The 27,933-nt window shown below is 36.5% G+C and overlaps 1 protein-coding gene across 1 annotated transcript; it reads left to right on the top strand.

The window, feature by feature from the left end:
• Positions 1-1,349: 1,349 nt before the first annotated feature.
• On the top strand, positions 1,350-27,933 carry LOC123715078 (cytoplasmic FMR1-interacting protein). Its single transcript, XM_045669897.1, has 28 exons — positions 1,350-1,630; positions 2,237-2,373; positions 2,660-2,839; positions 3,040-3,221; positions 3,343-3,470; positions 6,858-6,955; positions 7,456-7,560; positions 8,905-8,990; positions 9,513-9,633; positions 10,744-10,935; positions 11,115-11,329; positions 12,038-12,168; positions 13,259-13,429; positions 17,495-17,577; positions 18,136-18,278; positions 19,246-19,419; positions 20,122-20,260; positions 21,278-21,364; positions 21,687-21,886; positions 22,246-22,379; positions 22,947-23,138; positions 23,461-23,585; positions 23,986-24,064; positions 24,146-24,240; positions 24,797-24,975; positions 26,139-26,201; positions 26,277-26,424; positions 26,751-27,933. Exons 1-28 carry the CDS (start codon positions 1,555-1,557, stop codon positions 26,913-26,915), a joined length of 3,828 nt encoding a protein of 1,275 aa, XP_045525853.1. The 5' UTR covers positions 1,350-1,554; the 3' UTR covers positions 26,916-27,933.

The following is a 27,933-nucleotide window of genomic DNA, read 5'->3' as shown; positions in this document are numbered from 1 at the left end:
CAGTAGTAAACAAAGAAAAGTGCAGTGTTGCCATTTAACTAAAACCTACAACGTTTTGGTGAAGTTTTAGTACACTATTACCGATATTGCATCGGATCTGGCACCTTTTTATTGGGTTCTTGGCTTCTATGTTGGGTTCCTGAGTTCCATGTTGGGTTCTTGGGTTCTATGTTGGGTTCTTCAATAAAATTAATAATTTAACAATCAAGAGTGCCAGAAGTTTCTCGGTTAAGAGGCTAAGACACATGCGACTGTAATAATTTATAAGTATAAATTTAAGTTTAGGTTTTATGAATAATAAATATTTTTTGTAATCTACGAATGGGCTACTAATAGATAAGATAAGATAAACTTTAACCTGCTGAAGATTTAAAGATTAATTGAATTTACAATTAACAATACTTATGAAAGTGATGTCTTTTCAAGAGTTTTCTTAAGCCAATTTTTTTTTCAATAACTAGAATAGTATAGGTATAATATATCATTTTCTTGTATTTAGGTAATAATAAATATATTTTCATTAAATGCTTTACAGCTGAAAATGCATTTATCATTAATTTGTAAAAAACATTTCATCACTGTGATCTAATTAAATTAAAATTTTATTACTATGCAACATTAATTAGTTAAAAAAAATATATTTTAGACATTTAATAAATAAAAAAATAAATCGTATTTTTAAAAATTAATGTAATACGACTATATTGTTATACATAAACTACCGGATGTGAACTTATGAATAAAGTTAAGACCGACATATTTTTGTATTATATTTTAATTTAGGTATTATAATTATGGTAAAAAAATAGTTTATTTTTACATATATTTATATATTTTATTTAATAGCATTGTTTTAATGCAAGGAATATCTATTTCAGTATACTTAAAAGTTGCTTTTGTATTGTTGCTTTATTTTCAAGTTTGAAGCAGTTTATTTTCAATGTTTAATATTCTGATATTAGAGAGACAGTAGATCAAATAAATACTTTCATTATATAGAAAAATCTATAACTCGTAACGATAACTATATGTTTTCATAATACGAATTCATTATTAGCCCTATTAAATAAATGGAGGTAGACCCTTAATTTATTAATCATTAAATATGTATTATTTTTAATAAAAGGGTTAGGTAAGTATTATTATGGTTGTTGATTTCTATTCCCATAAATTTTGTTAGGCAGTTTTAGTGTTATGAAGGAAACCCCATTTCTGACTTGTTTTAATTAAACTGTCGTTGTCAAGTCCTATTACTGTCAATTGTCATATCAACAATTATTTCAAATCAAGATGGTAGATACTAGATACGTAAATAATAAAGCTTAATACCTCAATTGGTATTTTGATATATTTCAATTGAGAAAAATAAATATGTTCAAATTGTATCATATATTAGTTTAAAGTCATAAGTGATGATTAATATGTATGTAATAGATTTGTTTTAACTATAATACATTGTTGTGTACATTGATCGTGTATAAAAAGATATTTCCTGTGTAGAATTTAAATATTTAGTTTTTGGTGTATAAAGTTTATTTCTTTATTAAACTAATCATGTCAGTTAGTGAAAAAGTTTCTCTTTCGGATGCTTTGAGCAATGTGGATGTTTTGGACGAGCTTACATTACCAGGTAAGTGACTATCTCGAGACACACCCAGTATACCACATGAAATACATGCAGTATTATGATACAGGCTTATAAATGAGTAATAATCTACACATCGTTGTGGTGTATATTGGAGTTGCACAGTTAGAACAACTTACACAGACCTTTTGTTTGTCATAGTTTCTTCATCATAAAATAACATCATCTGGAGTATATGTAAATTTGTTTAAACATTGATTAAATAGTAACAATTATTAAATTTATAATAATTACCATTTCATTATTTATTATTTAGCAAAAATGTAATTCTAGGAAAATATAACTTTAAATGTCCTTCAAAATAAAGTCTTTACCATAGAAAAAATAAACTGTATAAATAGTGATGCTGAAGGGACTCTGCAATAAGGAAGTTATGCGGAAAGTGTAAGGTCTCCACAAATTAACCAATCATATCATTTTGAGGTTTTAGTGAGTTTAAATTTAAATTGTGTGAGTGAATTCAATAAACATGTTTGATTGATAGGATTTCTTCACTAGTGTCATTTTGGAGGCATAACTTGTTGAATTAAATACCTTACATATAATATTGATTCTGTAAAAAGGCTTGATGTCAAAATATTAAATATACAGATGAGCAGCCGTGCATTGAAGCAGCACCATGCTCTATTCTTTATCAAGCCAATTTTGACACCAACTTTGAAGATCGCAATGGCTTTGTCACAGGGATTGCTAAATATATTGAGGAGGCAACTATACATGCCAACTTGGTAAGTTTATTTAGAAATCTTCTAAATCTTTAGGCTTTTATTTCAAATCTAAGCATATATAGGCTTCATATATTCCAGAATACTAATTACATATTTTATGATAAATAATTTTCTTAAAGTACTAACCAAGGTAAGGACTGATTCTTTAAATGGGGTAATTTTTTTTGGTTTTTTTTTTTCTTATTTGTACCTGAGTATTAATAGTCTAGTTCAGTCTTTTAGTTGGATTTCTAAATAATATAGCTAAACCTTACCTGAATTCTATTAAATATGATTAATGTTTCAGAATGAATTACTAGAAGAAGGGAATGCCCATGCTGTAATGCTCTACACCTGGAGATGCTGCAGCCGAGCTATACCTCAGCCCAGGTCAAATGAACAACCAGACAGAGTACACATATATGAACGGACTGTACAGGTTTTGGCTCCAGAAGTGGATAAACTGCTACAGTTTATGTACTTTCAGGTATTGAAAAAAATTAATGTTCTTTTGGAGTTGACCTATTATTTTTAGTACATACATGAGTTAGCATTTGAGTTTTGACTGTAGGTTGAATTTTTTGTAACAAACATTTCAATTTAAATTGGGGACAAAAATCAAAATTGTCTATGAAATAAGCACATGATATAATCAGTTTTAGGTAACAAGTTTTGTAATTTTTTCAGCGCAAAGCTATTGAGAGATTTTGTGGTGAGGTAAGGCGTCTTTGTCATGCTGAAAAAAGACGAGATTTTGTATCTGAAGCATATTTGTTGACATTGGGGAAATTCGTTAACATGTTTGCTGTACTGGACGAGTTAAAGAATATGAAAAGTTCAGTTAAAAATGATTATTCTACATACAGAAGGTACATTATTTAATTTAATTTAATATGTAAAAAAATAACTATGCAAATCGAAAGGTTTAAATATTTAAATTTTAAATTTGTACCAAAATGAAATTAAAACAATTTTAAAATAATCTTTCAGAGCAGCCCAGTTCCTCAAAGTTATGTCTGACAGCCAAAGTTTACAAGAGTCTCAAAATCTATCTATGTTCCTAGCAACGCAAAACAAAATCAGAGATACGGTGAAAGACGCTTTGGAGAAGATTAATGGTATGAAAATCTTCTTAATTACATTCTGACTTACTCTAGTCTACTACCATAAGTTAATTGATGATATTCAGATAAAAAGACAAAGGAGTGGAACTCTCTATCCCCTTAAAATTTTTCTAAACACTATTTCGTATTGGGAGCGTTCAAGTATTACGTCACGCAATTTTTGGAGATTCTTGACCTTGATTCTTGATGGGGGGGGCCCCATAAAAGTCGATTTATATCTACAGGCATTGAGTGTAGCAGACAAAATGCCGTACAGACTCTTACAGACACGTGTCGTGCCCGGCTAGTATTCTCGGAAAGAATATTTTGTCTGCGCGGTTGATGTCTGTACGTGTCTGTGGCTCCTTGCCGGGGAGTGTGAATACAATGAATAACGAAAAGCTCATAGAATTTGTACGAGATTACAAATACCTTTATGATTTAAGTGATAAAGAGTATAGTGACAATCAGAAAAAGGATCAGGCGTGGAACGAAATAGGAATAAAACTTAATAGTAGTGGTGAGTACATATTTTATTTTTTTATAATGTATTTTACACTGATATTTGTAAAAAGTGTATTTGTAAAATGATTATTACTAAAATGATCCATCGGCGAAACCATTGTTTTACCAAACGTTGTTTGTCAAGTGTAATTTTGTCAAATTACTTTTGGTCAAACGACAGGACACCGATATATAGTAGTTTAATGCTCCTTCGGGTGAATCGAAAAACCTAGCAAAATTCTCTCTGACATTAAATGCGGATACCTGCTGATTTCCACCCTGTCTAGGTAGGTTTGAGAAAGAATATGATGCAATATTGTCTTCTTCATTATGTGAATGCTGAGAACCACCAGATTTTATATAATTATGTAAGATACACGTCGCCATAATAACATTGTCTGCATTATCTGGATCAAGTTGTATTCTCCTGTTATAGATACGAAAATTTTGAGACAAAATCCCAAATGCATTTTCGACAACTTTTCTTGCACGAGATAGTCTATCGTTGAATATATTTTTTCTTTAGTCACCTAATTGAGGTTTAGGATATGGTCTCATTAGATAAGTTGTCAAAGGGCTTCATCTCCTATGATAACATATGGCGCTGTAATTTCAGTGCCAGGTAAGTTTGTGCTTTCTGGAACGTTAAATGTGTTTGAAATTAATGCTTTTCCGATGTTTGAATTTGAATAAGCGCCGACGTCGACACATATAAACTTGTAGTCAGCGTCCACAATTGCCATCAATAACAGTAAAAGAACTCAGATCCAGAGTTTGCCGGAGCAGTTATTTGAACGTGCTTGCCATCAATGGCATCCGATTGTATAGGAATACAATTTGGAAAATTCCAAGTATTCCAAAACGATTTTTTGCCACTGTTCTTTTGTAGGGACAGCCATTGTTTCATTCATGAGCCGTTCTTTTATTGCACTGCAAACCTCTTTCACTATCTAGTGTACAGTGCTTACTCCTAGTCTTATAACTAAATGCTATAGAAACGAAGGAGTCCCTGTAGCCAAAAATCTGCAAAGAAAAACATATATGATATTTGTTTTCCTTGTTTCAGGAAGTGAATGTAAAAAAGTATGGGCACTGTTGCAAGATGCCTTCAGACGTTCTCATAAAAATAAAAAAGATACGAAAAGTGGACAGGCTAAAGGCTCAGGGTCGTGAAAAAAAATGGAGGTACGAAGAAGAAATGTCTTTTTTGTTACCGTACATGAAAGAAAGGCTGAAATGTCCAATTCCACCTGTACCCGGATTTAATGATTATGCACACGAGGAAGAGGTTGCTCAGTCATCTGAGGTTGAGCAACAAACCACTGACACATTCACACCTGGGGTTAGTCAACAAACAGTTGGTACATTGCCAACTACACCCTCCCCAGCTCAATTCCAAAGCACCCTCAGCCAAAGGGTAAACGAGGCCAAAAAGCAACTGATGAAACACCTAGTACTGTACTAATGAAGTATATAATAGAGAGTAAAAATAATACTCCACCGCCGGGCGACATCGAACAAGTTATGGCTGGAGTTGTAACTACATTGCGATCTTTTCCGCCCAGAGAGGGCTATAAAATAGTACCTGACATGGAAATAGACATACTGAGCAGGCCATCAACGAGTTCTACGGTATCCACGCCATCAACATTTGACACTTATGAGGATACTCCTATGCCAGAAACAATACAAGATTTTTACGAAGGTTTACAGCCAGACCTTACTGACGAAAGGGTGTATCGGCACTTTGTTTACACAATAATAAATAATTCTGTAATAAATCTTACCAGAGACATACTGCTAGTTTTTCTTTTGGTGACAAGGCTTCCTTAAAAACTGTATCTTGTTTGGTTATCAGCAAATTAATTTTGTTTAGTAAAATGTCAAACTGATACCGGCTCATACGAAAATATATGAAAATTTTTTTTTCATCGTCAACAAGTTCTTTAAAGAGTGTCATCAGTATTCTCCTTCTAATTTTCTTTTCTTAAGCATAGGATGTACAGCCATGCGTTTTGCTCTTTTTTTAGTTTTATCTTCTTCTAACAATAATACAATTATAAATAAATATAATAAATAAATGGTGTCTGTCGGTGTCTGTCAGGGCAAGGTCTGCCACACTCAATGTCTGTAGATATAAATCGACCTTAAAACGATTCGTGACCACCCTCAGTGACTCTTTAAACCTAAAACTTACCATTATGTGGTGTAAAGTACTGAAAAGTGGTAAATAATATTAACAATAACCGGTAATTCAATCCCCGCCCCGCATCGTAACCATCCAGATTCTAGCACTGGAGGCCTACCATGAACTTCCTTAAAGCAATCCATATTTTCTAAACTTAAAATTAGTACTTAATATGTTCCAAAGTTTTATTTGGACACGTTCGACACAAAAAAGTCGGACAAAAAGTAACTTTTTTAGAATCGCTTATTCTGTCATAGTTGGAAAGCGCAACTGTCAAATTTCGGTTCAGCCCAGCGGTCATCTTCATATAAATTTATTTATATATATACGAGTTTATTGCTAGTTCTTCTCTTCCGTTCTACGCCCTTGATTTGAGTACTGGCTGTAAATGTAAAATTAGAAGCATTTCATGTATATTTCTTTTTTTATTGACGTTCATAAGTGTACATTGTGTTACCTATATGAATAAATAATTTTTGACTTTGAAATTGAACGAACGAAATTGATTACCGCTAAGGTCACGTGGAAACATAAACTGTCTCGTTTTTTCGATGTCATACGTACGAATTAGCATGCATCTAAGTTGTAAGTTGTCAATAGGCTAGCAATTAGAGCTCATGGTAGGGCTTGGACTTGGTATCGATGGCTGGGGCGTCGTTTCCTGATTCATACTTTATGACTGTTTAAAAATATTTTTTTTATTTACACAGGCTATGAAGATCTGCTCTGTGATGTAGTCAACATTTGTGTGCATATGTTTGAGACAAAAATGTATTTGACACCGTCGGAGAAACATATGCTTGTGAAGGTATGTACATAATTTTTTGTACATTGCTATGTTACAGTACACAATAGGTCTACATAGAAAATTCTAATGCACACCCTTTAACTAGTAAAGCATACTTTTTATTTAACAACTAACTAACTAACAGATTACTTATAATTTAATATTATTTGATTTTAATATTGTTTGCAATTAAGGTACTTAACGATCAGGTTGATTGCCCCAACGTTTTAACAAAATTTTAATTATACGTATACGTAAACGCTCTCCGTATACCTCAGGCATCATTCCATATGTCCGTCCTTTGAGAACGTGTTGGCTAAAACTCACTAATGTCCAGATTAAGCATTGATGAACGAGCTAGGTCTGGATATAGTTTCCCGCTCATGATGACGTTGTCCTGCATGATAATTCAAGCAATTAGGATATTAAACAAAGTATTAAAATACCGAATTCAGCGCCACCTGCCGGGCTGATTTGTGAATCTAAACGCATACAGAAATAACTTTTCATTTGGTTTTCAGGTTATGGGCTTTGGTCTTTTCTTAATGGATTCGGAAGTATGTAATATCAACAGGCTGGATCAGAAGAAAAAGATACGTCTCGATCGAATTGACAGGATTTTTAAGGTACGAATATAATATTTTATTTGTTTATTTTAAACTTATTTTCTACCATTAGCTTAAATATAATATTAAATTCAAATTATATAATAGTTAACGATTTCACGATCAGACATTTTCTTCGCGTACTCATTAAATACCTACAGTTGTAAAAATAATAGATTTTTAAATGAATGTTATTGGAGAAATCAAAAAACTTTGTATGTTTAGAGTATAGGTGTTGCAATATAAAAAAAATCAATCAACTTAAGAAACACGTTGTTAATTTTTTTTAACTTATTTAGTAGTCTGTTGATTGACAGTTGTCGTTGTAACGACTTTTAAACCGAAAAGATAACCTAAATATATTTATTTGTTTTGGATAAATAAAGTTACATTTTGATTACGTTTTTTTTCTGATTCACTCATAAACGTCCAAAATGAAACCACTAAATTTATATTGAGCCGTAGAGATAAGAAATGGCCTTCATGGCAGTCTGAGGTTCAACAGATCAGGACCCTTTATGGTGGAGGAAATGCACCATTTATATATTACTTGTAGTATGTTAAAGCTAACATACATATTATAAACAAAACACTTAGACAATGAACAAAGTCAAAACAGATTACATAGATAAACAATATATATGGAAAGGAAAACAAAAATACATACAAACACACACAAAAATAAAAAAAATTAAATAAAGTACTTTCTCAGCAAAGTATAAAAAATGTGTGTATTTATCACCACACGTCACCCGTCAGAAATTATACATCTCAAAAATTGTATCTTTCGTCTTATTCTATATTTAGAAAAAACGACGCTAACAATAGAAAAAGGTATTTAATACATTGAAAGTTCTGTTATAACACAACGCATTATCTAGTTAAATAAAGTTTATTAAAATATAAAAATATATTTCTAGATTATTAAAGAAATTGACACTTTTTATTTTAAAATGTTGACTATGCTAACTTCAGGGTGTCGGGGTTTTGTGACGATGTGCGCGCATCGTAAAAAAATATTCTCATAATTTTTACCTAACGGAGTGTTCAAGTATTACGTCACGCTATTTTTTGATATTCTTGACCCCCCATGAAACGCGCTGTAACGTTTCTGTATCCAATAGTAAAACCTTTCGTGACCACCCCCAGTGACTCTTTATACCTAAAACTTACCATTATGAGGTGAAGAGTACTGGAAAGTGGAAAATAATATTATCAATAACGGGTAATTCAATCCCCCCCCGCATCGTAACGTTTTACAAGAGGACCCCCCCCCCCAAATATGTTACGTAATACTTGATCGCTCCCTAACACGTCAAAAGTATAACTTCAAAAAATAGGTTAAAATATGGTATTTGTTTTCAGAATTTGGAGGTGGTACCACTATTTGGTGACATGCAAATCGCTCCTTTCAACTATATCAAAAGATCGAAACACTATGATCCGAGCAAGTGAGTGGGAAATTTATTTTATATTTATAACTTGTTGGCCCGGCATTTGTACCCCTAACAATCTAATTCTGAACTTAATTTATCATTCTATGAAAGTAATACAATGTATGAAAAATAAATATAAGTTTACATAGATTTTCAACATTATTCTGATTATGACAACCAATGTATGTCAATCCTTAGTCTTTTGACATTATTGTATATTTTTAAACATCTAAAATACGCCCTTATCCGAATATTGTCGATTCGAAATCTTTATATAAATACGTTCTTTAATATTTGACAGTTACGAAATCTATGAAAATTTTACTTGTAACTGGCATAACGTTAAAACTATTGCCATAATATATGAAAAAAGACCTATTAATATTTTGTATTGAATTGTTCTGCTGTTGGACGTCAAATCCAAAAATCAATGAAAATCGGTCCAGTCGTTCTCGACTTATAGTTCGCACAAACTCTGATTATTTTCTTACGATTAAACCAAAAATATTTAACAATTCTAAAATATTTATCCCCCAGGTGGCCACTGTCTTCGAACCTGAACCCGTTGTCTCCGCAGGCTGACCTGATGGTCCACCTGCCTCAGATAAGAGAAGAGCATCAGAATTATATTTCGGAGTTGGCCAGATACAGCAATGAGGTATATTTTTTGCCAACTTCAATTATTCCGAAAGTATTTTCTTCTTCGAACGTTCTCCGTTTCTTGTTCCCTGTGAAAGTCGGTCTTTCCCGGCTTTGCAAGTTTTTTTTAATATTTTGAAAATATTAGTAAATGTCAGGGATAATGTAGCATTTTAATGGTATCAAAATTTTTGGTATTCGTCCAGTTTATAAGTTAGTTACAGACACAAATCTCTCGTATTAATTGTCGTTAAAGTTGACGCAATTTAAACTGAGTCATCAGTAAATATCACTGACAGTGGGAACGTGCACGTAATAGCTTCCAGCGAACGCATAAACGTACCATTTCATGACAACAGGGAATATCCTTGGGCTAGAATTCTAGAAAAATACTAATTTATGTGCGTGTTTCTTCAATGATCTATGATCTGCGCTTACGCGCATTCTATCAATCGCTGACAGTTATTTCAAACAACTGACAGTTACGTAGAATCGAATAATGTCGTTAAGTCAATGTTCCGATCAATTTCCTTCAATACGATAAAGATTCCCTTTAGACTCTTCTTATAATAAACGTAATGACATTCTACCAAAATAGCGTACATTTGTTTACAGGCATTTTGTTCAAAACTATAGCAAAACAGGTTCTAAGCGCGTATCGCGTTTGGATTCTGTGTGTAACTTGTGAGCGCAGTATTGTTCCTGTTCACGAACTTGTTCACTGAGATTGTTTAACATATGCGTCTTGCTTCCCCTAATATATTCTCATTCAAAAATGTACCTGGCATAGTGCGATCACAAATGAATGTCTTCGCTTTGGTACGGAAGCAAGACTGAGCTCGATACGAACGAGTGTGTGCGCGTCGATACGAGTCACAATTTGTTTTTGTTCGCTTAAGTGAGTCGACCAAAACGTGAAATTTTTTGCCGTACGCTGTGCAACACTACCCCACAGTTCAGCAGAATAGTGGAATCGTACCGTTCACGCATGACCAAGGGAAATAGATACGTTTTCATATGCCATGAGCCATCCTTGTCCAAAAAATTTGTGACCCCATCAAGTTTACACTTCTTGCAGTTCTCATATGCCGTACGAGAACTGTACTTTTAAGAGTCATTTATCTTATAGGTGACGACGACGTTTAAAGAAGCCGGTTCGGATAACGAGAACAAAGCGGTCACAGAACTGTGTCTGCGTGGACTTCAGCTGTTGTCATCTTGGTGTTCTGTTCTCACGGAGTTGTGCTCGTGGAAGTTGTTGCATCCGACGGACCACACCACCAACAGTAGATGTCCACCTGATGCTGAAGAGTATGAGAGGGTAAGAATCTTCTATAGAAAGCTTCTATTCATTCTTAAGCAGCACTACCGAATATATCCAGCTGTTTAATCCGTTATAATTGACAGCATGGACTGCCACAAATTAATTTAAGTAATTTCTAAAATTCCATAAAAAGAATAATTTTCTTTTAAAACCAAAATTGTTATATTATTTTGTAGGCCACTCGCTACAATTATACGTCAGAGGAGAAATTCGCGATGATCGAAGTGATTGCCATGATCAAAGGCCTGCAAGTACTGATGTCCCGTATGGAGACGGTGTTTGCTGATGCGGCACGTAGAGCAATTTATGCTGAACTACAGGACTTCGTTCAGCTCGTACTTCGGGAACCGCTAAGGAAGGCGATTAAGAATAAAAAGGATTTAATACGAAGGTATGTTTAGATTTAGATTTCCGTATCTGTTTCATGATCATTTGTCAATCTAATAGGCAAGTAGGTGATCAGCCTTCTGTACCTGATGCACGCCGTCGACCTTTTGAGTCTAAGGCAAGCCGGTTTCCTCACGATGTTTTCCTTCACCGTTCGAGCGAATGTTAAATGCGCACATAGAAATTTAAAATCCATTGGTGCACAGCCGGGGATCGAACCTACGACCTCAGTGGTGAGAGTCGCATGCTGAAGCCACTAAGCCAACACTGCTCCTCTTAGTATCAACTGTAAATATTTGCTATCGTTGAATATCCTGTAACTTGTAACTTTTCATATCCATTATCTTCGTATGCCATATAATGTGGTATATTGACTTTATTTACAAGATTTAAAAACCATTTTTGATTATTTATTGGTCTCTATAGAATTTATACAAATTTAATTTTGTTAAGTATTGGCTATAAAAAATCTAATAAAATATTCATAATTTCACTAAACGGCCAAAGACTTCGCTAGACAAGATGGCATTACATTACAAACCCATGCTAATGAAACGCGTAAAAAGTCATTATCGTCGTCAGTCGTCATCATTAGCCAAGGCGAAATTAAAGTCCAAAACAGTATTTGGATTAGACACAGAAGGGGTTACGTATCACGTGACTGGCGTATGAAAATCAAAGTTGTTAACTATGGAATATATGTTTATTGCAGTATAATTGTTTCGGTACGAGAAACATGCGGGGACTGGGCTAGAGGTTGTGAGCCCCAGCAGGATCCAGCACTGCGCGGAAAGAAGGACGGCGAAGCTAGTTTCACTATCAAAGTGCCGAGGCGGAATGTTGGTGAGTTTTTTTTTTTAATTTTTTTTAGCATTTGGTCTAAAACAGAAATGTTGTTTACGTCTTAGTTTTGGTAGTGGTTGACCTGATAGGCTAGTGTGATTGATAATCTATATGTAACATAGCTTTATAAAGAGTAAAATAAATAATTACATAAAATTGCATTTGTAAAGGTTCTATAGTCACTGATAGTACTTTTTGAATATTGTCAAAAAGCAGTAGACTTATTGTGTTTAAAGAGAACTCACAAATTATATATAGACAGACTAAACATTGGCACTTTAACTTTGAATTAACATAAGGGCTGAAAAGACTTGTGGACTTTTTTAATGTTTTAGTCGGTAACATTCTCTTTGGGGCGTCCACTGCGTGCACCGTCCTCGGTGCTCATTTCGCCTCGTTTTAACTTAGCAATCCACTTCTCATGGCTCGATTTTTCCGGTGCCGAGTCCGAATACAATTTTCATACTATTTTTTTCGCCGTAAAGCAATTTTTATTACGCGATTATACGAAATTCCTTATATCAATTTTCTACAAACAAAAATTCCTTCACTCAAAATACTATATCTAACAAACTGTTAGTACGACTGTGGTCAAATTTATACACGTGTCTTTGAAAGTTACGGCTAACTAATAATCATATAAATTGAATACTTCTAGCGTTCATGCGCCTACGATCTTTTCCATTCTTCCAGGAGGTTCCATTTGTAATCCCTGAACTGGGGTGGATAAAATAACCTTTATTTGGATTAGAAAAATAATATAAAAAGTTAACATATAGCATGCACCAAGCGCACTGACTCACGTACCACTCGTAGGTTACCTGCGTGCACGGACACATACGCGCAAACATGTTTTACCATACAAGACCAGTTTTTCGTAGTTTCAATAAAAATATGTCGATAAAGTCATTCAAAATAAATATGCTATATACATTTACAAGAATACTTTTGAAGGCACTTGCTTTACCTCGATTATTTGTAAATTATTGTAATATTTATTAAAATTATTTTTCGTCTAGTTCTCGCTGCTTCATTCAATTGTTTTTGTAACGAATTATAAAGTTAAAAAAACCATGTAAATATTTTGCAGGCCCATCAACAACCCAACTATACATGGTGCGTACGCAACTAGAGGCCCTTATTTCGGACAAATCGGGGGGCCGACGTACACTGCGAAAAGATTTGGACGCGACCACTCTTGTGCAGATCGAAACGTTTCATAGACAGAGCTTCTATTGGACTTATATGTTGAATTTGGCTGGTAAGTTTACCTTAAAAAAATGCGTGCGTGTATTAGTGTACACACGTAAGAAGTGAAACTTCTTTATGACCTTATTTTTCGAAAAATGATCTACTATATGCATGTACAGCAATTAATAAATTTTAACAAAAGGCTTTTATTTTCATAGACATGAATACAAATAACTACAAACAAATGCAATTATTTCATTTTACCTTATTACTAATAAGATTATTACAGAATTTCTTTAATTGTAATAGAATTATTACTATCATTGTTATCGTTATTATATATTTTTTTATAAATGACTTCAAATCTCTTAGAATCAACCGTGATAGGGACAAGAAAAAGCGCGAAATGGCGCGTAACGGAAAAATGTGACGTGTAACCGAAAAAAATACCGTAATTTCACCGTTCACTTTAAACTTAAAGAACTTTCACTTTAAAAATATTTCTCTATATGTTCTCGGTATGAAACAGAAACAGATCTGAGGCCTAGACCTGAAAAGGTTGTAGTGCCATTGATTTATTTATTTTTGTCTAAAATAATTATCACTGAATAAATTCAAAACTTATGAATATTTAAATGATCCTGATCCTTGGGATTGATTTGCTCCAGTTCAAACGATTTGTATGACTCATAACTTAAATAAAAAGAGTGGCGGAGAGTTTCTTGCCAGTTCTTCTTTCGCTCGGAGAGGGATTGGTCATCGACGATTCGAACCGCTCTTCGTTGGATACGGTCAAGTGGAAGGAGCTGGTACTGGGGAGCCCCCGCCCAGAGATGAGAACAGTATTCCATGTGGGGCCGTATTTGCGCTTTATAGAGTTGCAAACGGTGGCCTGGAGTGAAGTACCGTCTCGCCTTGCTGAGCACACCAAGCTTTTTGGAGGCTAATTTAGCCTTTCCCTCCAAATGACCGCGAAACTGAACGTCGTTCGATATGTCAACGCCAAGTATTCCGATGCTGGCTGTGGCTTCAAGAAGAGTGTTTTCAAAAAGAGGAGTAGCGACAAAGGGTATTTTTTTCGCGGAAAACGCGCAAACTTGTGTCTTCTTGGGGTTAAATTGGACTAGGTTTAGTCTACCCCAGTCCGAGACTCCACGTAGTAGAGTTTCGACTTCAGACACAAGTTTGTTCTGGTACTCATCGACAACTGCCCGAGAAATACCTGCCCGGCCAGTGTAAAGAGTATCCCCAGTGCTGTCGTCCGCATAGCAATGAATGTTGCTAAGTTGCAACATGTCATTGATACGCAGAAGAAACAGGGTCGGGGACAGGACACAGCCTTGTGGGACCCCAGCATTCACGGGTTTAAGGTCGGAACATGCTCCGTCGACGACGACCTTGATGCTCCGATCGGCCAGAAAGCTGGAGATCCAGTCGCATAATTTCTCGGGAAGCCCGTAGGCTGGAAGCTTCGAGAGCAGTGCTTTGTGCCACACCCGATCGAAGGCTTTCGCTATGTCCAAACTAACCGCTAGCGCCTCCCCCTTGGACTCAATTGCCTCTGCCCATCTATGTGTAAGGTATACTAGAAGGTCACCAGCCGAACGACCACGACGAAAGCCGTACTGATAATCGCTAATCAGCTGGTGGCCCTCTAGATACCTCAAGAGCTGGCCATTAATAATGGATTCCATTATTTTGGAGAAAAAGGAGGTTATAGCTATTGGACGATAGTTGGACGGATCAGAACGATCGCCTTTTTTAGGGATCGGATGTATCGAAGCGGTCTTCCAGCACTTCGGGACAGTGCCGAGCGAGTACAGGTACCGGAATAGGCGCGTCAGGACCGGAGCCAACTCAGGAGCACAAGTACGCAGCACAATTGGAGGGAAACCATCCTGCCCGCTCGACTTATGAATGTCTAAGGAAGATAGTGCCTTGCGAACAGCAAGTTGCCGGAATGTAATTTCCGGCATTGAATAATCACACCGCGAAATCGTAGGTGGTGATCCCCCTCGGTCATCCAAAGTCGAGTTGGACGCGAAGAGACAGCCCAAGAGGTCGGCCTTCTCCTTCGCAGTGTGGGCGAGCGAGTCATCCTCCCTGTGCAGCGGTGGAATGGATGGCTGACAAAAATTCCCTTGTACAGCTTTGGCGAGAGACCAGAAGGCTCGAGTCCCCGAAGGGAGTTGGGCCAATCTCTCGCCAAATCTGGCGATGTGCTCTGACTTTGCCTTAGCGATTTCCCGTTTGAAGGACCTGGAGGCTGAGTTATATGCTTTTTTATGTTTGCTGGTATTGGCATCACGAGATATCGCCGCTTCCGCCCATGCATTAAAGCTTTCGACGCGATGCTGCCTTGCAAGAACGCTTAAACCAGGGCTGTGACTTGCCACCGATCGGCACCGCAGAAAATGGAATAAAGAGTTCCATGCCCTGCAGAACCACTTCGGCGACAGAGGCAGCGACGGAATCTGGAGCTTCCGACGAAAAGCACATAGGCCCCCAAGGGTAGGACGCAAAGAAAGACCGCATTCCATCCCAATCTGCTGACCAATAGTGCCAAATACGGCGACAACCCGAAAAACGGGGCCAAGGAGGGCGCGTAGTAGGCACAGTACTCCGGACCACACAATGATCCGATGAACCCAATGGCGGGTCAACAGAGACTTGATAGGTCTCCGGATGTGAGGTCAGCAAAAGATCCAACAAAGAGGGTTTATGACCATCCACATCTGGTATTCACGTAATCGCAGGGACCATTTGTGACAGGTCGTAAGCTAAAGCAAAGTCGTGAAAGGATCTTCCCGCGTGATCGGTGGTTTCCGAGCCGAGCCAATCGGCATGGTGAGCGTTAAAATCGCCAAGTATCACGATTTCAGCGGTAGGAACCCCTTCGAGCAGGGAATCTGTAGCCATTTGGATGTGCTCAATGAGTCGGTCAGTTTCGGTATTTACGCTATGGGACCTATACAGGCATGCGTAGAATCGCGAATGGTCATCGCAGTCTACGCGCAGCCAGAGGCTAGATAGGTCCCTTCCTTCAAGCGACCCGAGGCGACGAGAACAGATATCCTCTCTGACGTACACGCAAACTCCCGCCCGCGGCAAAAATGAATGTTCCAATTTGTACCCCGGGTAGGAGAGGTAGGAAGTATCAGCCGGGGAGGATATCTGAGTCTCAGTAAGGAAGAATAAGGCCGGCTTCGCAGTTTCGAGGTGAAAGTGAACCGCGTTAAGATTAGAATTGAGCCCCCTAACATTGGTAAAGTCCACTGAGAGCGTGGAAGGGGATGCCTTCGGTAAATTCTTCCGTTTGCCCCGAGATCGAAACCTATAGTTAAAGTTTTTTGCGCAGTTTTTGCCCACCCCAGAATACGAAGGGCAGCCTGTGCATCCACCACCGAATACTGATTGTTCCGATGATGGACGCTCAGAGGGGGATTCTCCACAGCGGAAACGTGTGGTACCCCCCTGGGGTAATCTCTGTTTAAACTGCATCTTCATATTCGGGGGGGGGGGGGGAGGAATTGGTGGGCTCCGGGAGTCTCACTCACCGCACGAAACGCGAGTACAATAAGATGAACCTATTGCATCACTTCACGCCGGTTTTCTGTGTGACAGTGGTACTGCCCCGGTCGTGCCTGCCCGTTTGGCTGAAGCCCGAAAGCAACAGCATGGCACTCCCACTAGGAAGGGGGTTGACTGACTGCATTGGTGAAATAACCTCTGTCACAGGTTATTTCACCAGTGGGCGATGGGGTCGTCACGTCCCGACGCCCGGGAAAATTATTACCTTATCTTTACCCATGTATCTCTTTTCACCATAGTATAAACACAATTGGACAGAAAGAGTGGTTTAGACTGTAATTGAAAAGTTTAAGCTTTTTTGGAAAGGACAATTTCTATCTATACAATACTAGCGGACCCGACGGACTTAAATACCAAAAGAAACTCGAAATGAACACTTCAAAACAGGATAAATGATATCCTACTCCGTCCGTCCGTCAACTGGTGCTACATCCCCAATTTTCAGCCAAATCGGTTCAGCCGTTCTTTGACTAACACGACTTTCTGTTATATATATGGATAAAATAGTTAAGAAAAATATAGCAATAAATGTTTTTTTTTTCAGATTCACTTCAGAAATGCTGTGATCTCTCTCAGTTGTGGTATCGTGAGTTCTATCTTGAAATGACCATGGGGAGAAAGGTCAATGTGAGTATTTCTCTATATTTTTTTAATTTAAATTTATTTTTGTAAATTCAAAGACTAGTAAACACGAAATAAACTACATGAATTATTATAATTTATTAAGTAGTATTGTAAATAAATAGTGTTGATATACGACTTCATTAAATATTCTGTCACATCACATACATACATTTATATTATGTTTCCTTGTTATTTTTAATACATTGTCTGCTCACTACGACATCGTAGAATATTACGATCTTTCCTAATTTACTAAAAAGGATATTTTACATAGGAAAGTGTCCAATAACTACTTACTATCTCCATTAAGGTACTGTTCATGTGTACTAATTTTTCACTTACCACTATTGCACTTGACATGCACTAACACAAAATCAAATGGTTTTAACTAATTTTATCTCTTTATAACAAAAAGTGATGAAGATATTACGAGATAGAGAGAAGTTATCTTCAATAGTTTTTGAGATATTTTCTTCGTAGATTACAGGTTTTTAAAGTCCTTTATAATTACTGATGATTGACATTTAGTTACAACATGTTTATAAGTAATGTGTGTTTCAGAAATGCACTGTACGACACCAGCACAACGAAGAGTGTAACGACTTAATCACAATGGAGAAACGGATTCAGTTCCCAATAGAAATGTCAATGCCGTGGATTCTGACGGATCACATATTGAGGAGCAAGGAGCCGGCTATGATGGAGTAAGGATTTCTAATTAATTACAGCGTAAACTCCACGTAACGTCTCTCGATTTAACGGCGATCTCCCTAAAGCGCAGTAATCAATTAGCTATGGTTAGTTTAGCTTGTCTTCCATAGAATGATACACTCTACATAGCGTAACACACTCCCTATAACGAAAATTGAGTAATAAAGTACTTTTTAACTTGCTAACATTAGTAAAAACTGCGCAGCTGTGTCCGTTCTTTATAGCCCGCAATAAATTCGACTGTCGGCATCATGCATACGAACTTTCTAATAAATTCGTTCTTTTGTTTAGAAATTGGGATTGCTTGCACGTGTACTGTTGTTGACCATGACTAATAAGTAGGAGTTATGGATTATCTATACGTTTTTTTCTCCATTTAACAACTCAATAACGCCATAAAATACACAGTATCTTCAGTGTCGTTATAAAGACACTGTACAATAAAATGTATAAGACACACAATATCGCTACTGTGAACTCATAGCGAACATACAAAAATGTCGATTGTCGGAAACACAAATCAGTAGGGGCAACGTCTTTAACAGGGATCTGTGCAACTGGTTCTGGACTTTGTTAACGCAAAAACCTTGGTCTTCGTGTCGTACATATCCCCTAGGTACTAAGCAACCTCTTGAAGAACACTTTCACTTACCACCCGCAAGACTTAGAAGTAGATAGCAGGCCAACTGTTAGTCCCGTCTTGTTTCTAATTTATTATACTACTAGCTTTTAGTATTTTGAAAGTGGTAATAAATGAGATTGAACATTATTTTTCGTTTTTAAAAAACGATGAAAGCCTACGATTCCGTCGCGCTATGAAAGGGTGTGTCTGAATTTGTGTGTGATGATATTGGCGCATGTGTCTGCACAGAAAAGCTTATTCATTTCTAAATGCCGTCAATTTCGCCGATAATTCAAAGCAGTTGGAAATTTTGAAAAATTATGAGATGTTTTTTTCAGATACGTGCTATATCCGCTAGACCTGTACAACGATTCGGCCCAATACGCGCTCACAGTGTTCCGGAAACAGTTCTTGTACGATGAAGTGGAAGCGGAAGTGAATCTGTGCTTCGATCAGTTCGTCTATAAATTGTCTGAGCTTGTCTATGCTCATTATAAGCAGTTGGCTTCGAGGTGAGTAGTCAGTAGAATACACATTTTTAACATATTTTATTTTATTAAATATTGTATTTGCTGATTAATAAAGTCGTTTTGAGAATCGCTAAATACGGAATAAATGTTTTTTTATAATAAATTATACTTATTATTTATTAACGAATATATAATTCCAATGGTTACATATTCGAGACGCTAATAATAACGTAATAAATTCGTAAAAAATCTTGTTGTACTCTTAGTAGAAGTTTTTTACTTGTATACAAATTCGCGTATATCAGACAGTAGACAATTTTGTAACGTGTGTGGTGATTCCGTGGGAATTAACGCACTGTACAGGGCGTCCCAAAACTATGAAACGTCAAGGGAAAGTTGTTCCTTTCTTTCCCCCAAAGAAACGCGCCGTACGTTTTCTAAACGTAACGTAAACGTTTTCTGTATCTAATAGTAAAACGTTTTGTGACCACCCCCAGTGACTCTTTACACCTAAAACTTACTATTATGTGGTGTAAAGTACTGGAAAGTGGAAAATAATATTAACAAGAGGACCTCCCCCCCCTAAATTCGTTACGTAATACTTGAACTCTCTCTAAGTAATTTTATGAAAGTCTTCTTTCAGAAAATTAGCCTATTTACGATATTTAAGGTACTTTCCCTTAATGTCCCATGTCTTGGGACGCCCTGTATAACTGGCTCTAGTACATAATGTTTTTTTTTTAGTATGTTACTGGACAAACGGTACCGTGGCGAGTGCGCAGCGCGTGGAGCGAGTACGGGCTGCGGGGCGGGGCGATACGCCTCGCTCCTACGGCAGCGACATGTCGCCTTGCTCGGACGACATGTTGATCTGTGTGCATTGGTAATATTATAGCCAACAGTTTTAAATAATAATAATTTGAAAGAAAACAATTTTTAACCGGATTAAAGCTATTTGTATTCTTATAAACTTATAATTATATACATAATTTTAAAATTTAAATTTTACCCACCATTTTTTTTCACACATTTAGTCACCGTGACCACGCACGCTGTAAAGCACGCGAAACGTCGGAAATAATTTAAATTCAAAATTATGTAAATAATTATAAGTTTATAATAATACAAATAGCTTTAATCCGGTTAAAAATTGTTTTCTTTCAATGTGTAAAAGCTATGTTAACCAAAGACAATACTATAATAATAATTTCTTAAGTAGCCAATTGCATTACAATGCAAGAGTGTACCAATTCGTCGAGCGTTCGTTCGACTTAGGGTTCCAGAAAAAAGCGTACCATTTCCTAAAACCATAACGCTGTGAACCTGCAGTGTTCGTAGTCATCTTTAACATCAGATGACTTTTCGTTTGGCCCCTGTACTAAAAAAATGTATTCTTTTCATCAATTTACATAATTTGAATTTGATTTACATGTCGGTCTAAGTAGCACGTGGTTGGCTATGCTAACACCAAAAATTAAAAAAGTAGAAATAATTGAATTTCACGGTATTTCGTTTACTACAAAATACATTTAATTTATACTTTAGCCTCAATAACACGTGGTAATCATGATATTAAATTGTAGCTTATATGACACGTTTGTCGGTTTACCATAGCAGTACCATCTACTGATTACTTACTCAATCAAGTCGAAAAGTATCGACATCTATTAGAATCGTTTGGAGTTGACAGATAATTGTGACTGTCAATTAATTATAGACAAATAATTTGCAATAAAATAATTTTTGCGACTATAATTAAAGATCTAAGCTATCCTATCTCTTAAGTTGGACCATACTGCTCACTGTGTGCCAATTTAATTTAAAATCGGTTAAGTAGTTTAGGAGTCCATCGCGGACAAACATCGTGACAGGAGATTTATATATATTAAGATAATTTCAGGTCGCACAAAGAATCAACGCGGACATGCATCGCGCGTTAGACGCGGCTGTTGCCAAGTTCGAAGCTGGCGATATAACTGGTGTCGTCGTAAGTATACTTATGTGTTACTGAAATATGTATTTTAAGAAACAACATTAAGAGTTTGTTAGTTTACATGAATTAATTCAATTTTGTCATTTGAACGCACTTACACTTACAAAATATTAAATCTAAGAATCAAATCGACACCCACTAGTTATTAATTCCAAGCTTGCCATAAGACTTTTGTAAGTATTTTGTTGTTCAGTTAAATTTAATTTACTCGTGAGTTAATCTAGAATGCGTGAAGAATATAATTAATAAGCTATACTATATCAAGACTGTTATAGTTCTTTTTATTATAAGGTCATAATAAAAAATCTCGAAACAGGAATTAGAGGGTCTGATAGCCGTGAACAGGCTCTGCCACAAACTCCTAAGTCGATATCTGACATTGGACGAGTTCGATGCCATTCTCCGAGAATCCGACCATGGCGTACTTGCTCCATATGGAAGGGTCACGCTGCACGTCTTCTGGGAGCTCAATTACGACTTCTTGCCAAATTATTGCTACAATGCCGCGACCGATAGGTAAGTAAAATTATATATGTCAAATAAATATTTTTTTTAATTTAATTCGTATTTAAAGTTTAGAGCCAAGGTATTTTGCCTTTTTGGTCCTTCGAGCCGGATATGAACCCGGCTATGGATACGGCACTAAGAACCTATATATACGATTTGTTTTTAAATAATGTACATTGTTTATTATCACAGGTTCAACAAAGGACGTAAAATAATTCAATGCTGTAATGTTAATGTTCAAGAGAGTGCCTGATGCAAAAAATGTCCTAGCTTTCGCTCGTTACAGAGTTTTGTATGTAATCGCGTCAGATACTCAGTTGAACACAGTTCAATTGAAATATATTCTATAAAAAACATTTCTCTTACAGATTCGTTAAATGCCGTGGGATCCAATTCGCTCCCGCGGTGCAAAGGGAGAAGCCACAGCAGTTTGGACATGCGATGCTTTGGGGCTCCAAACAACTCAGTTTGGCGTATTCAGCACAGTACGCACAGTATAACGGTTAGTACTATTAAGAGCTCTTGGAACTTAGATTTATGTGTGATTTTCTTTATATTCTTAGGTGGTCGGTCTTCTGTGTCTGACACGTGACGATTGTCTAAGACATGCTAGCCTTATTATGTTTTTAAATGCTCTCAAGTCCTTTGGTGTAGCTCAGCTAGGTTTGAAATAATGACCTCAGTCTAATCTTAAGTTCGCATATTCTGGCACACATGTCGTGCAATGGTAAAATGGTGTAAAAAAGGAATTTTATATAGAAGTTAATTTCAATTTAATACTTGAAAATAATATAATTTTCATTTATCATCAATATATTATTACGTTATCAAATTAATATTAATTTATTTTTCCAAAAGCAGTATATTAAGTTGCTTTAAAAACTCTAGTAGAATGATCTTTCATTGGTTTTGGTAAATTATTATAATCCTTGATTGTCAATACATCTGATACTCCACACAACATGATATAGGAGTTCTCGTAAATACCAATAAAATTTAAAAAATTTCTAAGTTACAATAATAAATAAGTCCTACGCAATTTACTTTATTTTGATATTCATATTTTCAGGTTTCGTCGGTGCTCAACACTTGCACGCGTTGGTCCGTCTCCTGGGCTACCAGGGAGTGGCTGTTGTGGTGTCGGAACTTCTGGGTGTAGCTCGGGGTCTCCTTCATGGAACTCTTGCGCAGTTCACACGAGCATTGGCGGCTGCTATGCCAAGGCACTGCAAGCTGCCGAGATATGACTATGGATCTAATGGTATGTTGAAAGCCTAATATGTATTATACAGGGGAAAGATGATTTTTCGTTTTTAATGGAGAAGTTTTTTATTAGTAAATAAAAATAAAATTTTAGAATACAAAAACACATGGTTGCAATTTTTAAAATAAGCAAACACAATTTGTCAGATAGAGACGAAATAGTAATTCGTCGTACAAAATGTGTTTCCGTGTTTAATAGCAAAAATCAAAATTCAAAACAATGTTTTGTGTGTGTGTCGTAGTTTTTTAACTGATTTATGCTATTTATTAGACGTTCTTTGCATAACATATATTAATTGAATGAATTAAATCAATTTCAGGTGTCCTGGGCTACTACCACGCCCAATTGACCGACATAGTGCAGTACCCCGATGCCAGAACAGAACTGTTCCACGCGTTCCGTGAACTTGGCAACATTATTCTCTTCTGTATGCTGATTGAACAGGTCATTAGACATAGACATAGACATAACATTTATTACTAACAGAACACACACACAGCAGCACATAAAATAACAATAATCAAAAAAATAAAAAAATTGCCCTATACAAAAAAAATTAAGTGTTATAGCATCTCTATCAGTGTTGAGTACATTAGTCAAATAAAAAATATGTTTATATATTTTGGAGTGGGTTTTTACAAACTTTTATAAAGAGGCTCACCTGAGGTTACGTGACATAACCAAAAGTCTCACAAGTGCGTTGCCGGCCGTTTAATATTCAAAGATAACGCTCCTCAAACGGTCAGATGTCGTGTCATCTCTGATGTCACGAGTGTCTTGCGCCCGCGCATTATAAAATAAATTTTTTAACATGAGAAACTAACACCTTTTTTATATTTTTCAGGCTCTCAGTCAAGAGGAAGTGACTGATCTCCTACATGCCGCTCCATTCCAGAATATTCTTCCCAGGCCATACACAGCAGGTATTTTTGATATAAAAAATAGTCAACACAAAATTTATTGTTGCGGATGGCTCGACTTAAAAACACTTGATGTGTTCACAGAGGGAGAAAAACCAGAGACAAAACAGAAGCGGCTCGAAGCGAAATACGCCGCTTTGCAAATTGTTCAGAATGTCGAAAAATATGGGACGGCTAAGGTAATATATTTATTTCTAATCTTTACCATATAAGAACTCCTTATAGGTAAAGGCCTCCTTTTTCTAACCGTAATTACATACGCATTGATCGGTGTTGGCCTAGTGGCTTGAGCGTGCAACTCTCATCCCTGAGGTCGTAGGTTCAATCCCGGGCTGTGCACCAAGTCTTTCTTTATTGCGCATTTAACATTCGCTCGAACGGTGAAGGAAAACATCGTGAGGAAACCGGCTTGCCTTAGACCCAAAAAGTCGACGGCGTGCTTCAGACACAGAAGGCTGATCACCTACTTGCCTATTCGATTAACATATGATCATGAAACAGATTCATAAATCTGAGGCCCGGACCTAAAAGGTTGTAGCGCCACTGATTGTTTTAAATTCCATACGCAAAAACCTTGAAATGTCGAGGAATAAGTCGAGACGTAAAACGGAAGAGGCAGCACAGTTGATTGAAGCAGAAAAATCCCATCATATTGAATACATTTTTTAAGGCTGCGCATACGCAGTCATATCAGTTATTTATTAACATTGTTAAAATTAAAAAAAAATATTTCAGCAAAGCCAACTGTCCCGCGAGGGCGACCTTTTAACCCGTGAGCGTTTGTGCTGCGGCTTATCCCTGTTCTCCGTTGTGTTGCGACGCTTGAGGGCCAGCCTCACCGCTCCGCAGTGGCCGGCCCCGCCCTCGCCGCATCATGCGCCGCTGCACACAGACGATACCAGCGAGTTTCATAGGTAAGTGTATATCCTGGTGAGTTTGTTTTTTAGTATAACCTATTTATTTTTTGTTCAATATATTTTTTGAAATTTTATATCCTGTGATAGACATGGCGTTGATTTGAATTAATTATTGTTTTAAAAACAAAAAAATATATTTTTTAAAATATATATTTATACTTTGTTACCATAATTATACAAACATAAAACAAAAAGTAAGTAGGTTACATAAGTTATTAGACAACAGGCGGCCTTGTCGCTAACAAGCGATTTCTTCCAGGCAACCCTAATATGGGAGAATAAAAAAAGAAACACAGAGAGGGTAAAGTACAAGAAGTGCATAATTAATTTTAAAAAAAAGAACTCGAAATAACCTAAATAACTAAAATAAAATCCAAAGAAAAATATAAATAATAATATCTATAAACAGACATGCAGAAGCTCTGCCAAAGTTTAATTGACTTACAATTAATATATATAAGTAGTAACTAATTACGAGGCAGAAGAAAAATGATCAAAAATAAGTTTTTAAATAAATTTAGAGACTGAGCTCGTCTGATATCAACTGGTAATGTATTCCAGAGTAGAATACTTTGCACTAGGAGTAATAGAAATCAGTTTTATGAATATGAGTTTCAACAATTAGATTATCTAAAGAACTGTTACCCGGAAATTGCTTGGGATCTTTAAAAAAAAAGATTATAATGATTTCCATATAAGTATATTAACTTAGAATATAATTCAAAAAGAAAATAGAATAATATAAGAGCATGTCTGCTCGGATAAGAGTTAGGAGAAGGACTGGCTTGATGGGAATGTAAGGTTGTTGATGGACAGGATATGTCAGCAATATAGGATGCATCGAGGAGTTGTAACAGAACGCAAATCAAAACTACCGCCAGAGACGAACACACAATTTTGTTTTATTGTGATAGAAACGATAAAGGCTGGTCATCACAAGGACTACACCTCGTGCAGATACATATTGGTCTACATGGTTGAAATTATTAAAAAAAAATAAAAAATTTGTAATTTTTCTAATTATTTAGTGCTTACATGTGACATCAGTAAGCTGGCCATTGCGTTGCCAGCCTTTATTTAAGTGGTACTCTATTCTCTTGAAGACCTGGAACAGCTGGTTCAAAGATTATGTATGAAATAAAACGGGTTTTTTTCTTCAGATTGTGGTCCGCTCTGCAATTCCTCTACTGTATACCCGTTGGTGACACGCAGTTTACTGTTGAGTAAGTTTTTTTTTAATTTAGTTAAAATTGTTTCTTCCATAGATAACAGATCTTTAAAACTATGGATTTTTACAGAGAGCTCTTCGGGGAAGGTCTTCACTGGGCTGGTTGCACTATCATGGCCCTCTTAGGTCAGCAGCGGCGGTTCGAAGCTCTGGACTTCTGTTATCACATCCTCAGGGTTCAGAGGGTGGATGGAAAGGATGATGTGGTCAAGGGGATTGTGAGTGTGTCTTAATATTAGCAGATAGGACGGGTGTTGAGAAAGAAAGCACATGTTTTTGTTTGGTACTCTTACCTATATATATATATATATATCTATTCTTCATGAAAAGAGTAGCAATTCTTTATAGGCTGGCAACGCACTTGCGAGCCCTCTGGCGGTGAGTGTCCATAGGCGGCGGTATCACTTGACATCAGGGGAGCCTTCTGCCCGTTTGCCCCCAGTTCTATAAGTGCCGATTCTTAAAAGGCCGGCAACGCATTTTCTAAATTTCGGAAAACCGGACATTGATTTTTTTTTTAATTTAACCAACATTTTTTTTCCAGCCTCTGAAACGTATGGTGGACCGAATTCGCCGCTTCCAAGTGCTGAACTCGCAGATCTTCAGCGTCCTCTCCAGGCACCTGGCCGCTGCAGACGACGACAGAGCTGGTGTGGAACACGTTAGGTGCTTCCCACCACCGTCTACCAGCCATCACACAATCAACTAGATTCCTTTCCGAAGAGGATGCATATAGTTGTCTCGTTCTTTCGTTTATAAATTTGTATATGAGTGATAAGGACAAAACATTTTCAGTTTCCAAAAATTCAAAGAAAAATAACATTCCCCGAGTATTGATTAATTCCTTTATTACCATTTTATATACAGATAGACAGTCATAGATGTCGCTTATGTTAGAGGCCCTTATTCGTGAATCAGTCTTAAATCCAGTTTCAAGAGAACCATTTTTTCTGCATAACATTGACAGCGCTCAAGACGACTTATGATAAGAAGGATACGACCTAAATTATTCGATACTCTAGAATTTCCAATAGCGATGTTACTTATTTTCGATTTGAAGTTCCGTTGACGACCTATGAACGCAGCTGTCGCTATTTATTTTTTTTGTGTTAAGAAACGTATATATCATGAATTATTTAGCAAGAAAACGGCGTACCAATATTTGAAAGGCCGGCAACGCACTTGTGAGCCTTCAGGCTTGTGAGTATCCATGGGCGGCGGTATCGCTTAACATCATGTGAGCTCATATTACATTAAAGAAAATAGACATTATTCCAATTAGATATTTAAGGTTAAATGCATTTTAATATTTAAATTAGAAGTTATTTTAAATATACTAAGCTCTTTGTGTTGGCCTAGTGGCTTCAGCGAGCGACTCTCATCCCCGAGGTCGAAGGTTCGATCCCCGGCTGTGCACCAATGGACTTTCTTTCTGTCCGCATTTTTTCCTACAATAAGTTAAGGTAATAAGTTCACAAAAAGAGTGCTTTACGTGAACTACAATCTAGCTAATCAATAATTGTGGCTAATAAGTAATATTATGTTGACTTCAGATTAAACTAAGGTATGTTATTACCAGTATTAATGCTCTATAATGTCTTGACACTATGTTCGTGTGTCCGAGATACCGCAATTGCTTATATCCACTACACTAGGTTTTTTTTTTAATTTATAGGTTTAGTTCTCTCGTCTTAGGGAGCGTTCAAGTATTACGTAACGGATTTGGG

This window comes from Pieris brassicae, chromosome 10, assembly GCF_905147105.1.
Source record: "Pieris brassicae chromosome 10, ilPieBrab1.1, whole genome shotgun sequence".
NCBI classification, from domain to species: Eukaryota; Metazoa; Arthropoda; class Insecta; order Lepidoptera; family Pieridae; genus Pieris; species Pieris brassicae.
The sequence above is the reverse complement of the archived record's forward strand: the minus strand, read 5'-3'. Positions and strand labels throughout refer to the sequence as shown.